Here is a 13854-nt window from a genome sequence, read left to right as displayed (position 1 = left end):
CCCCCCCCCCCTCCCCCTCCCGCGATTCTTGACTTTGTTCCAGATAACGTGAAACAATCCACCTTTCAAGTTTATGAAATTTTAAATGAGAAAGTGGGTGAGCGAGATGTGAGGGGAAAAATTGGGTTGAAACACTTTTTCAATTTCTTGGCTTTTCTACCCCTCAAGACCAAATGAAAAACCACGGTAGACCTGTAGTTTTTTAATTAAACACGAGAGAGGAGTGTAACAGTGATAAATGCACCAGTAATTAAAAGTAAGTAGTGGAGAGGAAAAGAAGAGGAATGTGAAAGCTTAATCTCGGAATTTATGCGCTGCAGCTTATCCCCGGTGCATTGACGAGGTATTAAAGTGGAATATATTTATCAAGATTTCTTAGTTAATCCGGGAGATGTGTAATTAAATATTGAGGGAAGTTGGGGCTGTATGGAGTCAGTGATACTAGTGAGTGATATTTTTAGAAACCGATGGTGTAAAAAAATATTTATTTCAAATATTGAGGGGATTTCATATTGTCAATCGGAAAAAATTAATGCGACTTTTTTTTACCATTTTTTGCAACATCACTTGGCTATAAAAATTTGATCTATTCGATATATAATATGAGACATTAAATGTAGAAGGTTGAGTTTAAAAAAAGGTTTAAAGTCTAAAGAAAATTATAATTATAAAATACAAGAAATATATTAAAATTATAAAACACATAATGAACAGATTATAATTATTTTTATAATTATGTTGTTAAAATTATAATTATTTTATTATTATATCAAAATTCATAAAATACAACATAATAATAATTTTAAAACATCATTCAATGCAAATGTCTCATTAAAAAAGAGAGAGCCAATTAAATCAATCGACATATCTCAACTGATCCCAAAGAACATTGAATAACCCAAAAATTATGGCATCAGATACTCAACTTCAGCTGAATTCACTCTCGTGTGTCGAATAATTCAGTGGTGCCAAAGTACCTCCAGTGTGAACCTTGGGCAAAATAATTAGTCAAGTTTCTGAATTAGTGAGATAGTACACGGGGATAACGGAAGAAAGACAGTGGAATGGAATGGGTGAGATTGCTATTAGATAAAGTGCGGACTTGGGAGTGTCTGAGAAAGCGCCAGAGTGCCTGTTGAGATAGTGCCGAGGTGAGTGGAGAATAGGACTCTACAAATATTGAATCAAAGGTCCTATCCTCCTTCAAAGCAAGAATTTCAGCATTTTCCCCTGAAACCAATTGCCATCGCAATTTTTCCATAATAAAAAAATCAATCTTTTTTTTAATTGGATTGTTTTAATTGAAAATTGATTTTATAATTGAAAAAAATCAAATTTTTGTAAACTATTTTTTTATTAAAAACTATTTTTTCATTCACAAAAATCCTCAAGCATTCAACAGAAAACTTCAGCCCCCTAAATCTGAAAAATCCGAATGGAAAGAATAAAAGAACTTTCTCATCCCTTTCGCCTCTAAATCAACAAAAACTAAAATAAACAAAAAGATTTCAATTAAAAATTCCATTGAACCGTTCTCCTTTCACCCCTGTCGCCGAGCAAAAACAACATTTTAATGAGAAAAAATTTATGCATTTGGCGAATGATCAAAGGACCTGAAAATCCCCCCGAAATAAAAAAAAGAAAAATATTGAAAGCAACGCGCGTAATCAAAACTATAGCTGAAAATTGTTGGAGCTACGAAAAAAAACTTTTTCCCTCTCCCTCCCCCCCGGAAGTTCCGCAGAGCTCGTCGAACTGGAAAGAAAAATATAGTCGCAAATCAAACAGAAAACACATTTTCGCTCTTTTTGCACTCTCCCCTCTAACCCCCCCTCCCTGCCCCTCCAGCCCCCCTCACCCCTCTCCACCCATCCAATGCCCCTTCGTGTAAATATTTGTTCTGGAAATATACGTTCGTCTCTCGTTCCCATTTCGTTCGCTACTGTTCCGCCAAATATATTCCCTCGCATTCTTCCGTATATTGCCCACCCCCACCTCACCTCCCCCAAACTCCCACCCCTAGGTATTTTCCAACCCCCCCCCCTCCCGCCCCCCGGGCTACCTGGAGGCGGGAGAGGGGTTCCTTCGACCCAGCGGGCAATCAATTCCAAACTCAAATGAAATACTCGAGTGAAATATGAGATTGCCCGTCCTGTCTGGCCGCCTCAGAATCCCACCCCTTTCACATACACCTTCTCGTTCTACCCCTCGTTCGGAGAATAATTCAATTTGTTTGTTGATAAAAAAGGATGGGAAGGGAGAATGAAATAAATTGGGTTTCTTGGATTTTTATTTCTTAAATTTTGGAAAATTTAATTTGGGGATTAGTTGATTCTGAGGGAGATACAATTTTTATGAAGATATTTTGTCTCTTACATTCAAACAAACATTTAAATATCTAATTCCATTTTGGATTCTCATGGAAATGAGGGATTTATCTTAAAAAAAATTTAACAAGAATTATGAATTAGTGAATATTTACCTTAATAATCATTAAACGTTTTATCAATACTCCTCTAATTAATGAATAAAAATCCTATGGAATAAATAAATAAACCCCAAAGGGAACATAATTCCGTAATTCAATAAATTCCCTTCATTTTGAATTATCATCTCGTAGCAATGAGGGATAATTCTTTGAATAACTCACGATTCACTCTGAATATCTCCACCGCAGGTTGCATTAAACCCCATTCACCTCCAAATTCACATGATTATTCCAGTTGGTACCATTGATGGAACATCAGTAACTAATCCAGCGGTTGCATTCCAAAGTTGGTAATCAAGCGCCATTCGAGAGCGTTGATCAAACGCTTTGATCGAAATCGTTCTATCCACTGGTGATTCGTGGTTACGATTAGATGCTCTGTGGGGGGATAATAAAGGTTGGACTTCTGAGTGCTGTGGGAGGATTCGTAGCGCAGCCTTCGTCCCTGTGATTATCGAAATCGGATCGTTCAAGAAGTCAGTACTCAAATGGCTTGAACCACTCATTGGGATAACACCTGAGTGGCTAGGCTATGCGGGGAGGCGCAATAAAAATATTATCCACTGAGAATTTTCTCCGCATTGAATTTTTTTTCAATTTTTCTTCAGAAATCAATTCATAAATTCATCGAAAGGGAACAGATGCGTGAATAAATGAATGAATGTTTCTAAATTTTTATCGAAAAATTTCTCTGGAGAAGGATTCTAACATTTTTCCCTAGAATCGATCATCAATTTCATAAAAATTGAGAAAAAAGTCAATCGAAACCAGCTTTTAATCAAAAAAATCCTCAAGCATTCAATAGAAAAATTTATTCCCCTGAGCGTTCTCATCCCTTTTATCTCTAAATAAACAAAACAATTTTAATTGAAAATGTTTTGAAAGCAATGGGTGTTACATAAACTGTAGATAAAAATTATTGAAGCCACGAAAAGTAGGTAAATAAATGTTGATAATTTTCTCTAAATCAGTATTCCAACATTTTCCCTCAGAATCAATCATCATGATTTCACGAGAAAAAAATCAATCGAAACCATTTTTCAATAAAAAAATCCCCGAACATTCAATAGAAATCTTAATTCCCATAAACTAAAAAATTCGAATTGAAGAAATACAAGAACTTATTCATCCCGTTCGTCTATCCCCGAGCAAAAACAGCATTTTAAAAACTATAGGTGAAACTCGTTGAAGCCACGAAACATAAACAAATAAATGTTCACAAATTACCATAGAAAGTTATCTCTATTCAACATTTCCAAGAAAATCAATTTCCCTCTCAATTATGAAGATTGAATGACAATGCAAAGTCAACATTACCCCCATTCATTCCCAACAATTTATTTCAAACTTTCAGTCATTTAAATATTAACGCAACCCATCATAAATTCCTGAAATATATTCCGCCGAGTAAAATTGCATCCGCGAACTTCTGTTTGAATTTCCCATCCACCTATAAATTTTCATAAATTTGTAAATTGATTGCAACTCCCTCCCCTCTCTCCCTCCCACCCGTCCGGCCCCTCCCAACATTTTTCATTATTTTCGCGGAGAAAACTCTGCCATTTCATCGTAATGAATCTCATCATTTTTTCTCGTCCCCCCAGAAATAAATGAGAACCGGAGAAAATTGCTGTCAGGGGTGTTAAAATTCACCCCCTCGCACTGATATCAATATCAATTTAATTCGAAACTCCTTCACGAATACCTGTTTCTATACCGAGTATTATTTTTCATGAAATGAAACTGTCGCCTCCGGGAAAGATGAGTAATGAAAACATGAAAAATTGTCTCTGCCTCTGGTGAGTGGGAGTTTCACCCTCCTGCAAGAAAACCGGAGGGGCGGGGGGGGGGGCACCACCCCCTCGCCCCCACCCTTCCTTACTCCCTTCTTGCAGTCTCATTTCAAAGTTTCAAAGGGAAAACTAGAAATACTTTAACTCAGAATGAAATTTCGAAAGGTAGGAAATGAGTTGGTGGAAGTTTCCCCCTTCCCCAGCCTGGAAAAATTTGTAATATGAGCTCGACGATGGAATGTATATTTGGTTTTCCAGTTGGTTGAATATCAAACTTTTTTCCTTGGAAATTCTTGTTCATTGATTTTTATTTCTTCTTTATTCGGTGAATTTAAATGAGTTCTATTCATTTAGGAAATTGAAAGACTTCGAATGAAGAGTGCTGAAAACGTCTACTTCAATTTGTTATTCAAAAAATGTGCGTTATGTTTTGAATATTTGAGAGAGAAGGGAGATTTAAGAAAAATGTCAGATCTGCTCGAACGAAACTTTCAATTAATGAAAAAAATTAACGAAAAACAAAACGTAACAGATGCCACTTGTTTCTGACCCCAGCATCTTAAGCGATTTATTGAGTTGCCCCACGAGCGAAGTAGAAAAAAATGTTGTTCAAACTTTTGAATATTGTGAAATACTTCATCAATGATTTTAATTTTTATTTCGCTAAAGATGATAATTATTTCCCCTGAAATATTTTTAATTAAGAATTCTGAAGACATTCCATTTGATTTATTATCTAAAAAATCACCATTACATTTTAAATATCTGAGGAATGATTGAAATTTAAGAAAAATGACAAATTTCTTTTTTAAAAACTCACAATTAATTCTCATAATTAGGGAAAAACGTGTTATTCAAAAGTGTCAATATTATGAAATTCTACTTCAATGATTTTAATTTTTATTTCGGTAAAGATGATAATTATTTCCCCTGAAATACTTTTAATTAAGAATTCTGACGACATTCCATTTAATTTATTATCTAAAAAATCACCATTACATTTTAAACATCAGAGGAATAACTAAAATTTCAGAAAAATCTCAGATCTCTTTTTAAAAAAAACTCAATTAATTCACATAATTATGGAAAAACGTGTTCTTCAAAACTGTCAATATTGTGAAATTCTTCTTCAATGATTTTAGTTTCTATTTGGGTAAAGATGATAATTATTTCCCCTGAAGTACTTTTAATTAAGAATTGTGAAGACATTCCATTTAATTTATTCATCTAAAAAATTACCATAACATTTTAAATATCAGAGGAATAACTAAAATTTCAGAACAAAATGTCAGATCTCTTTTAAAAAACTCTCAATTAATTCTCATAATTAGGGAAAAACGTGTTCTTCAAAACTGTCAATATTGTGAAATTCTTCATCAACGATTTTAATTTGTATTTGGATGAAGATAACAATTTCATGGGAAATCCTTCAAACCGCAAATTCCGAAGACCCCCCATTCACTTGATCACCTAAAAAATCACCATCACATTTTAAACATCCAAAGAATGGCTGAAATTTACGAAGAATGTCAGATCTCTTTTTTAAAAACTCTGAATTAATCCTCATAATTACATGAAAAAACATTGTCTCACCAAACACCACTTGTTCCTGACCCCAGCATCTTAATCGATTCATAGAGTCGTCCGACAAGCACTGAAGGCCCCAAATAGAAGCAAAAGCCGTTTTATTCAAACGTGTCCCATCCTGTGTACACGGTTGGTAAAGTGCAATGGAAAAATCCTCCCCCCTCAAACGCTGTTTGGAAAAGCAATATTGTGAATATGCGATGGAGTGGTCTGAGGTGAAAAAGGAATAAGGGGTGGTTGAGATGAGAAGGGGGTGAGTTTCCCTCCCCCATCGGTAGAGAAGTAGAGTGAGGAATCAATACGTCATTTAGGCTGTTACCATGGTAGCACACAATCCCCTTCTCCTCTTTTACCCCATCCTTCAGACTGTGTTCTCTGTGTTGCAGTTTCACCTGCTACACAGCTCTCTTCCCACCCACAATGTCCCTTGTGATCAAGAAGATGACTGTGTTTATTCACTCGTCCGAACAAAAGTACCATAAACGATGGCGAAAGAATGGGGCATGAGGCTTTAGCAATAAATTTTCCTAGTTTCGAGTTTTAAGCTGCTTAGAATCAACTTTAGTCACTTGAACAAACTGGTTAGGAATAAATTACAGATTTCTGAGGGGCATTTGGGTAACTTGGAAATCTATTGGAGTGGTAAACCCTATTTCTAGGAACTTTATCCCATAATCGAGCAATTTGTTGTACAAGTTAAACAATCGGTGGAAATTGAGGGCTCGGGGATTAAGCTGGCTGAGTGTCACATTAAATCGGTGACAATTAACGAGAGGTGGGTGTTAAGTTGTTGAGGGAGAACTCAAGAAGAAGAGCAGTTTCTTTTTTTTTTCATTTCTCAGGGGGATTGAGGTAAACAACATTTAGGAGATGATGTACGGTATTACTGGACTTCATAAAAATTTAACACAAATTATTAGTGTAAAGTATTGGTCGGAATATTATAAAATTGTTTTTTTTATGATTTATATAAAAAAACAAAAATTGTGTTTCTTATAATTTTTTTCGAATTCATGAACAAAAATAGCATCAGATTTTTCTTTTAAACTCATTAAAATCTCCTCAAAATGCAATCGCAGAATAATTTTTTTAATTATTAAATGATGAATGATAACGAACAAAATAATAGAAAAAATGAACAAATAAAATACTAACCGACAAATATGAATAAATAAAAAAAATGATTTGCAGTAGATATTAAAGAGTTCTTCATGAAATAAAAATGAAAAAAAAATGACATTTATTTTTAAAAAAATCATTAATCTTTCCTTTTCGTTTATAAAATGCTCTACAAAAATATCTTCCGACATTTTCATATGAACCCACTGGTTTCAGAGCTATAAGTTAACGTTATCACCTCCCAAAATAATTAATAACAAACCGATGAAAGACGATTCCCCATTATTTCCCTCCACTATTCAATTTCCAGGCTGGTTGACATGTTTCCTTATCTCCAGTTATTAAATTCACATTGGGCTTTGTACCCTTACGACCACCTACGCAGGTGTATCTGGAATGAAGACAATAGAGAGGAGGAATGAGGGTTTATCGAGTTATTCACGATAATGCAATATTACTTACCCTTTGTCGTATAACGAGCAATATGGTAGACTGAGAGATCTTGCTAATGTCCATAAACTGTCGACTGTCCATCCGTTCAAGGGACACTTAATAACCATTGATGCGATGCCCGTCTGTCTAGCAAGACTGTGATACAGCCCGCTATCTTTATTCCTCGATTTTATTCCCAGTAGTAAAATTTTTATATCTGGGTGAGATGCTTCCAGGCTCTTCGCTCCCTCCTGGGGAAGCTGGTTCAGGGTTATTATGTTGAGATTGTATCTGGAGAGTATTCAAAATTACTCGCGACGGCGCTATTTTAAGCCCGGAATATTCTAACTATTGATAGATTTTTCGAAATAAATGGAAAAAAAATTTTTTTGCAGAGAATTTCAAGGACTACAAGGAATATTTTATGACATTTTTTCGATAAATAATCTGAAGACAATTTTTCAATTTTATTTTTTCTGTGCCATTGTTATTCTACTATCATTCAAGTACTAAATAGTATTTTTTTTTAATGTTTAAAGACGTTTTTTGTTGAGAATTTCAAGAACTAGAAAATGGTATTTCATCACATTTTTTAAATAAAAAAATCTGAAGTCAATTTTTCATTTTGAAGTTCTTTTTTGTGCATTTCTAATTACACAATCTCTTCAGTAGTTGATGACATTTTTTAAAATGTTAGGAGACATTTTTTACAGGAGATTTTACGGAGTAAAAAAAATGTTCCCATATTTTCCTCTACACCCATTAATTTCATGTCTTTCCATTATTTCTCCCCAAAAATAATGAAATAATCACGAAAAATCATCAGAAAAAAATCGTAAATACCTCGATGTAATATCCTTGATGAAGTTCTCAACTTCAGGAAACCACTCCTCATGTCTAAACATTATTAAATTAATTTTGGAGGAATTCCCCAATTGCATCTGTGCTATGTGAGCCAAGTGAAGAAGCACTGTGGACTCTATGCTCCCATCGAAGCAAATTGCTACTTCATTCGACTTCTCGTAGAGTTTCCTGAAGATGAATTACGGGAGAAGTTCAAAAGACGATTTATCGATCACCCTCAGCTTCGAGGGCATTTAATTGGAAAATTGAAGGGTAAATATTACCTGAGGTCCTCCAGAGTCTTCTGGTAAATTTCGCCCTGACAACTTTCCATGAATGCTGAGAATTTTTCATGGGCGTCGATGTGAGGATGTTTGTCGTAATTTATGAAAACCTCTCGTGGGACTAAACTACTGAATCTCTCCTGGGCTTTTAATGTTTCAGCCTCGTTGTCACTCTCTATCGTCACTCTCGCCTTGTAATAGCTGAAATTTATTTTTTATTGAAGAGTTTTCGAAAAACTTCTCGAGAAAAATCGTCACAAAAACTTTCTACTCAATTGATTTCATTCGAATCAAAAGGTAATTAATTCAATTTAATTACCTTTCACCAGTGATAGGATAAGAGCCAAAAGCAACATTTGGAAATTCTCTGGCCACTTTTGTTAAAGCATCTGCAAAAGACTCCTCTTTAGCATCCAGAAATAATTCCCTCTTTACGAATTTCTTTTCTCCTCTGAATAATTCCTGAAAGGTTTCATAATTAATCAACACAAATAAAGATAATTGATAAAAGAAAAATGGAGCTTGATTAATTACTTAATCAATTAATTAATTTAACAATAATTAATTAAATATATTAAATAATACATTTAACATCCTTCATGAACTACTATTTAATATATTGAATAATAATATATTAAATTTTAATAATTAATTGATTAATTAATTTAACAATAATTAATTGATGAAAAATTCACAAAAAAAAATAAAATTAAAATTTCGTTCGAAATTTTTTAATTTCGTTATTGTTAAATTAATTAATTAATTAATTAATTCTCGTCAATTCTGTCAAAAACCGTCATTAAATACCCTGCAGAGACTCTTAAATAATTTCTCCAAATACACTGGAGACCCTGGAAACACATAAACATTCTCGACGTTGACACAAGGGAATTTGAGGGCCTCCCCAGTCTCCTGGTTCTTCCCGAACCTCAGCACAGCCTTCCTGGGGACATGAGCCATCTTGAAAGCCGGCGAATTCTGGTCCTCTGTCCTGTAAACATCCTTGACAATGTCCACAATCGTTGGATGACAGTGCAGAGAGTCGTTGAAGGCCTTCGCCAGCCCCTCGAAGGTCATGTCATCGTGAGTCGGTCCAATTCCCCCGGAAGTTATCACGTATCTGTACTTCTCAGAGAAATCTGTTATCTCTTTCGCTATTGTGTCCACATCGTCACTTATCACTGAGATTTTCTCGACCTTAACGCCACATTCCCAGAGTAATGAGCATATGAAGAAGGAATTTGTGTCCTTCACTTGGGCTTTTAAAATCTCATCTCCAATTACTGCAACGGAAAACAGGAGATTGGGTTCTGCTCAAAATATTGGGATAAATTTTCGCAGGGAATTTAATTCCTGAGAAGATTAATTGATACTCAAATGTCTTATGACATCTGAAAGCCCTCAATGCCGATATAATTACAGAAATATCAAGGGCTTCACATTTAAATGAAATCGAATTTAAATCATTGGTCAATTATCCTCTCAACTAGTGACTCCAGAAAAAAAAATTATAAGACGTTTTTGTAGGAAATTTAATGCTCTACAAAAAAAATCTTTTGACATTTTTTCCTAAACCTGCTCATAACCGAGATAAACGCAAAAATAAAGAAAAATTCTAAAAAAGAGTGATTAAAACACTCCAATAAATCCGCTCACTAATTAATTTGGCATTGGATTTGATCCCAGACCTATCAAATGACCTTGCAGTAATACTGGTATATGTTCTCAGACGACTAATAAATTTAAAATGTCTTATAATGTCTTTTTAAACCATTCATTACCGACAAAATTATAGAAATATCAGAATCGTATTTAAATGAATGATCAATCATCTCCTTAACTAGTGACTCCAGAAAAAAAAATATACGACGTTTTTGTAGGAAATTTAATGCTCTACAAAAAAAATCTTTTGACATTTTTTCCTAAACCCACTCATAACCGAGATAAACGCAAAAATAAAGAAAAATTCTAAAAAAGAGTGATTAAAACACTCCAATAAATCCGCTCACTAATTAATTTGGCATTGGATTTGATCCCAGACCTATCAAATGACCTTGCAGTAATACTGGTATATGTTCTCATACGACTAATAAATTAAAAATGTCTTATAACGTCTTTTTAAACCATTCATTACCGACAAAATTATAGAAATATCAGAATCGTATTTAAATGAATGATCAATCATCTCCTTAACTAGTGACTCCAGAAAAAAAAATATACGACATTTTTGTAGAAAATTTAATGCTCTACAAAAAAAATCTTTTGACATTTTTTCCTAAACCCACTCATAACCGAGATAAACGCAAAAATAAAGAAAAATTCTAAGAAAGAGTGATTAAAACACTCCAATAAATCCGCTCACTAATTAATTTGGCATTGGATTTGATCCCAGACCTATCAAATGACCTTGCAGTAATACTGGTATATGTTCTCATACGACTAATAAATTAAAAATGTCTTATAACGTCTTTTTAAACCATTCATTACCGACAAAATTATAGAAATATCAGAATCGTATTTAAATGAATGATCAATCATCTCCTTAACTAGTGACTCCAGAAAAAAAAATATACGATGTTTTTGTAGGAAATTTAATGCTCTACAAAAAAAATTTATTGACATTTTTGTCTAAACCCCTTCATAACCGAGATAAATGCAAAAATAAAGAAAAATCCTAAAAACGAGTGATTAAAACATTAATAAATCCACTCACTAATTAATCCGGCATTGGGTTTGGTCCTAGATCTACTGAATGACCTTGCAGCAATACTGGCGTATGTCCTGAGATTACTGACTGATAAATTACGAAGCAAGTACTGACAGATTTGCAACATCTTCAACACTCGATCCACTGACTCACAGAGAGAAAACTACCGAATATTGCGACTATTTTATCATTTTTATCACGACGAGTCCATGACCTCCACTCATTACTGCAGACATTGACGACTCTCATGACAGAGCGAGTCCTTCCATTATTAAAGTCCTGTTAGGGTTAGGTCTGACCAATCAGCTGACGATTCTGCTCCGGAAATAGAGGCAACAATAAAGCTCCAAAAAACTGCAAAAACGTCTCGAGTCCCCTGAACGTTCGAGTTCTTTTCCTGCAGTAATAATTAATTCCCTCAGCAAAAAACTAATGAAAAAGTCACAATGAGCGGTTCACTGTTCCAGCAAACAGTGAAGACACCGAAGCAGCTGTACAAGTTCCTCCTCCGTTCGTGCGAACAACTACCGAAGGCTCCTCAGGCGTTCTACAAGCACTCGATCAAGCAGGTGAGCCATAATTCATTGTAATTAATGAATATTCATGCTTATTCAGGTCTTCTAGACTGCATAAACTTCATGTTGGAGGGGTTATGTGTGCTTTTAACCTCAAATTCGGCTCTCAGATCTGTTTTTTATTGATGATGATTGATGATTGATGTTGCAGAGCTTTAAACAACATGTTAACGAGCCAGACCCCGAGAGGGTGAGGCAGATAATGGAAAAGTCGTTGAGTGATGCTGAATGGTTTTTTAAGAAGGTATAAATTAATTACATTTGTTTATTGATTTCGTAGGGAAGGGGAAAAAATTGAAAAGAGATGTTTTACGATTTATCCGCAGAATAATTGATTTTATGAGAAAATGTCAAAAGGGAATTGAATTTACAAACAAAATTCATTTGCAATTATTTAACGACAAATGCCACTCATGCCCAGAATTTATACGAAATTTTGGAATTGAATTTATCTTTTATGAAGTTGGAGAATGATTTTTTTTTTTGAAACCCAATTCTCATGATAATTTATTTTTCCTATTCTCTTGAACTCAAGTTCAAATCTATACTCTTAATATTTTAATTTCTGGTATAATCTTCTCTCAATCCTTTTTAAATGAATTTCTTCACAAAATTCGGATAAAAACAACTCTCAGTCTAGCTTTATCCAGTAAATATTGACGGTTTTAGCTCAATTTTTTGAACAATCTCTAAAGATTATTTCCTTATTTTGCTTTAAAGCCATTACTTCTGCTTCTAAACCACTCGTTCTTCAAATAATTCCATAAACAGCTCAAGCAATCCAACCACTTCTCTCTCTTTTCCCTAATTTCGTCTCAATCCACCTCTCCAAACCACTAATTAACGCCCAATAAATCTTCATTTCAGTACAAAATCGACGTCGACTCCCTGCTATCAAAACCCCCCAAATAACCCACAGAATCATGGAATACCACTTGTCAACCCAAGAGATCACCGTCCCCCCTCCCCAATTCTGGAAGACAATTGAGTTATGGATCAACAACCCTCACCTTATCAACCGCCGAGTCTTATCGTCGGTCACCCTCTCTAGATCGCAATTAAGCACCCCTGACGCTCTTCTGGATCGACTCCAGCATATTCCTGTGGAGAAACTATCAGCTTCACCAGTCCTTCCCGACATTTTTCCCCTCGCAACTTCATCTCCAGAGGACATCGATCCCTTCGCCACCCCAGAGGGTCACTACCTATTCATAAGGAAATTATTTCCTCGAGACGAGGACAATTTTTCGACAACTGTTGATTTTTTCATTCTCGACAAATCAAAATCGTCTGTCACGTGGGTCTCAAGGAGTTTGGACCCAGAAAAACGTTGTCTGGGGTTTCAAATGCCTTGCAGAATAACTCTGCAGGACAAAAACCTGAGAATGTCAATTGGAAACAACTCCAGGGGACCTGCAGAGGACGCAACTCTCAATTGGCTGAAGGAGAGACTCTTCCCCAGACTAGTGAAATGGATGGAAGCTGATCCCCCGAAGAATAATCTCGTCGAAGGATCCCTAAACCTGGTGTCACCAGAGAAATACACGAATTTATACAACAGTTTGAAGAAGAAATATGGGACTGAGCTCGTGGACAAATGGCCAGAGTGCACAGACCCAGCGAAATTTGTGTACGAAGACATTGCGATCGCCTCTTACTTGATTTTACTCTGGGAAGAGGAGAGGAGGGAGAAGGGAATCGACGAGAAACAGTCATTTTTGGATCTTGGGTGTGGAAATGGACTGCTGGTGTTTATTCTGACGAGCGAGGGGTATCCAGGGGTGGGAATCGATCTTAGGAGACGAAAAATCTGGGATTTATTTGGCGATACGAGATTGGAAGTGAGTTTAATCACAATCGATTAAACTCATCGATTAATTGATTGTTTAATTTTTCAATTTTTTGCATCAATTTTTTCAATTACATCACTTATCATTTTATTTCTCCGTTCTATTATTTCCTTGTTATTCATTCATAAATCTATACTATTTACTTATTATTATTATTATTATCATTATTATTTTAT

General features: G+C 34.9%; 2 protein-coding genes across 4 annotated transcripts in view; one reads left to right on the top strand and one right to left on the bottom strand.

The window, feature by feature from the left end:
- LOC107042214 (probable tRNA (uracil-O(2)-)-methyltransferase) overlaps positions 1 to 13854 on the top strand; it is a 40799-nt gene that overhangs the window by 24708 nt on the left and 2237 nt on the right. For 2 of the 3 annotated variants that reach the window (XM_029126429.1, XM_029126430.1), the window contains exons 3-5: positions 11721 to 11822; positions 11980 to 12072; positions 12696 to 13669. In XM_029126429.1, the coding sequence (XP_028982262.1) occupies positions 12752 to 13669 (918 nt within the window). In that variant the 5' untranslated portion in view covers positions 11721 to 11822; positions 11980 to 12072; positions 12696 to 12751. Of the gene's footprint in view, positions 1 to 11521; positions 11656 to 11720; positions 11823 to 11979; positions 12073 to 12695; positions 13670 to 13854 lie in introns of those variants that run through there. The other variant, XM_015263145.2, reaches the window with a different exon arrangement.
- Positions 7086 to 11887, bottom strand: LOC107042223 (FAD synthase). Its single transcript, XM_015263158.2, has 7 exons — positions 11260 to 11887; positions 9354 to 9829; positions 8866 to 9008; positions 8547 to 8747; positions 8263 to 8451; positions 7450 to 7710; positions 7086 to 7378 (listed from the first exon to the last, which is right to left on the bottom strand). Exons 1-7 carry the CDS (start codon positions 11378 to 11380, stop codon positions 7270 to 7272), a joined length of 1500 nt encoding a protein of 499 aa, XP_015118644.1. The 5' UTR covers positions 11381 to 11887; the 3' UTR covers positions 7086 to 7269.

The sequence above is a fragment of the Diachasma alloeum genome, unplaced genomic scaffold, assembly GCF_001412515.2.
Source record: "Diachasma alloeum isolate Michigan unplaced genomic scaffold, Dall2.0 Dall_scaffold_00179, whole genome shotgun sequence".
Classification (NCBI taxonomy): Eukaryota; Metazoa; Arthropoda; class Insecta; order Hymenoptera; family Braconidae; genus Diachasma; species Diachasma alloeum.
This window is presented reverse-complemented; position numbering and strand designations above follow the sequence as displayed.

Bases quoted from the DNA above. Each gene is read 5' to 3' on its own strand.
- LOC107042223 (XM_015263158.2), bottom strand. From the start codon at position 11,380: ATGTTGCAAATCTGTCAGTACTTGCTTCGTAATTTATCAGTCAGTAAT. The intron at 7,711-8,262 runs GTATTTACGATT...AATACTCTCCAG, and splicing joins ATCAAGGATATTACATCGAG to ATACAATCTCAACATAATAA. The intron at 7,379-7,449 runs GTAAGTAATATT...TCTTCATTCCAG, and splicing joins TGCTCGTTATACGACAAAGG to ATACACCTGCGTAGGTGGTC.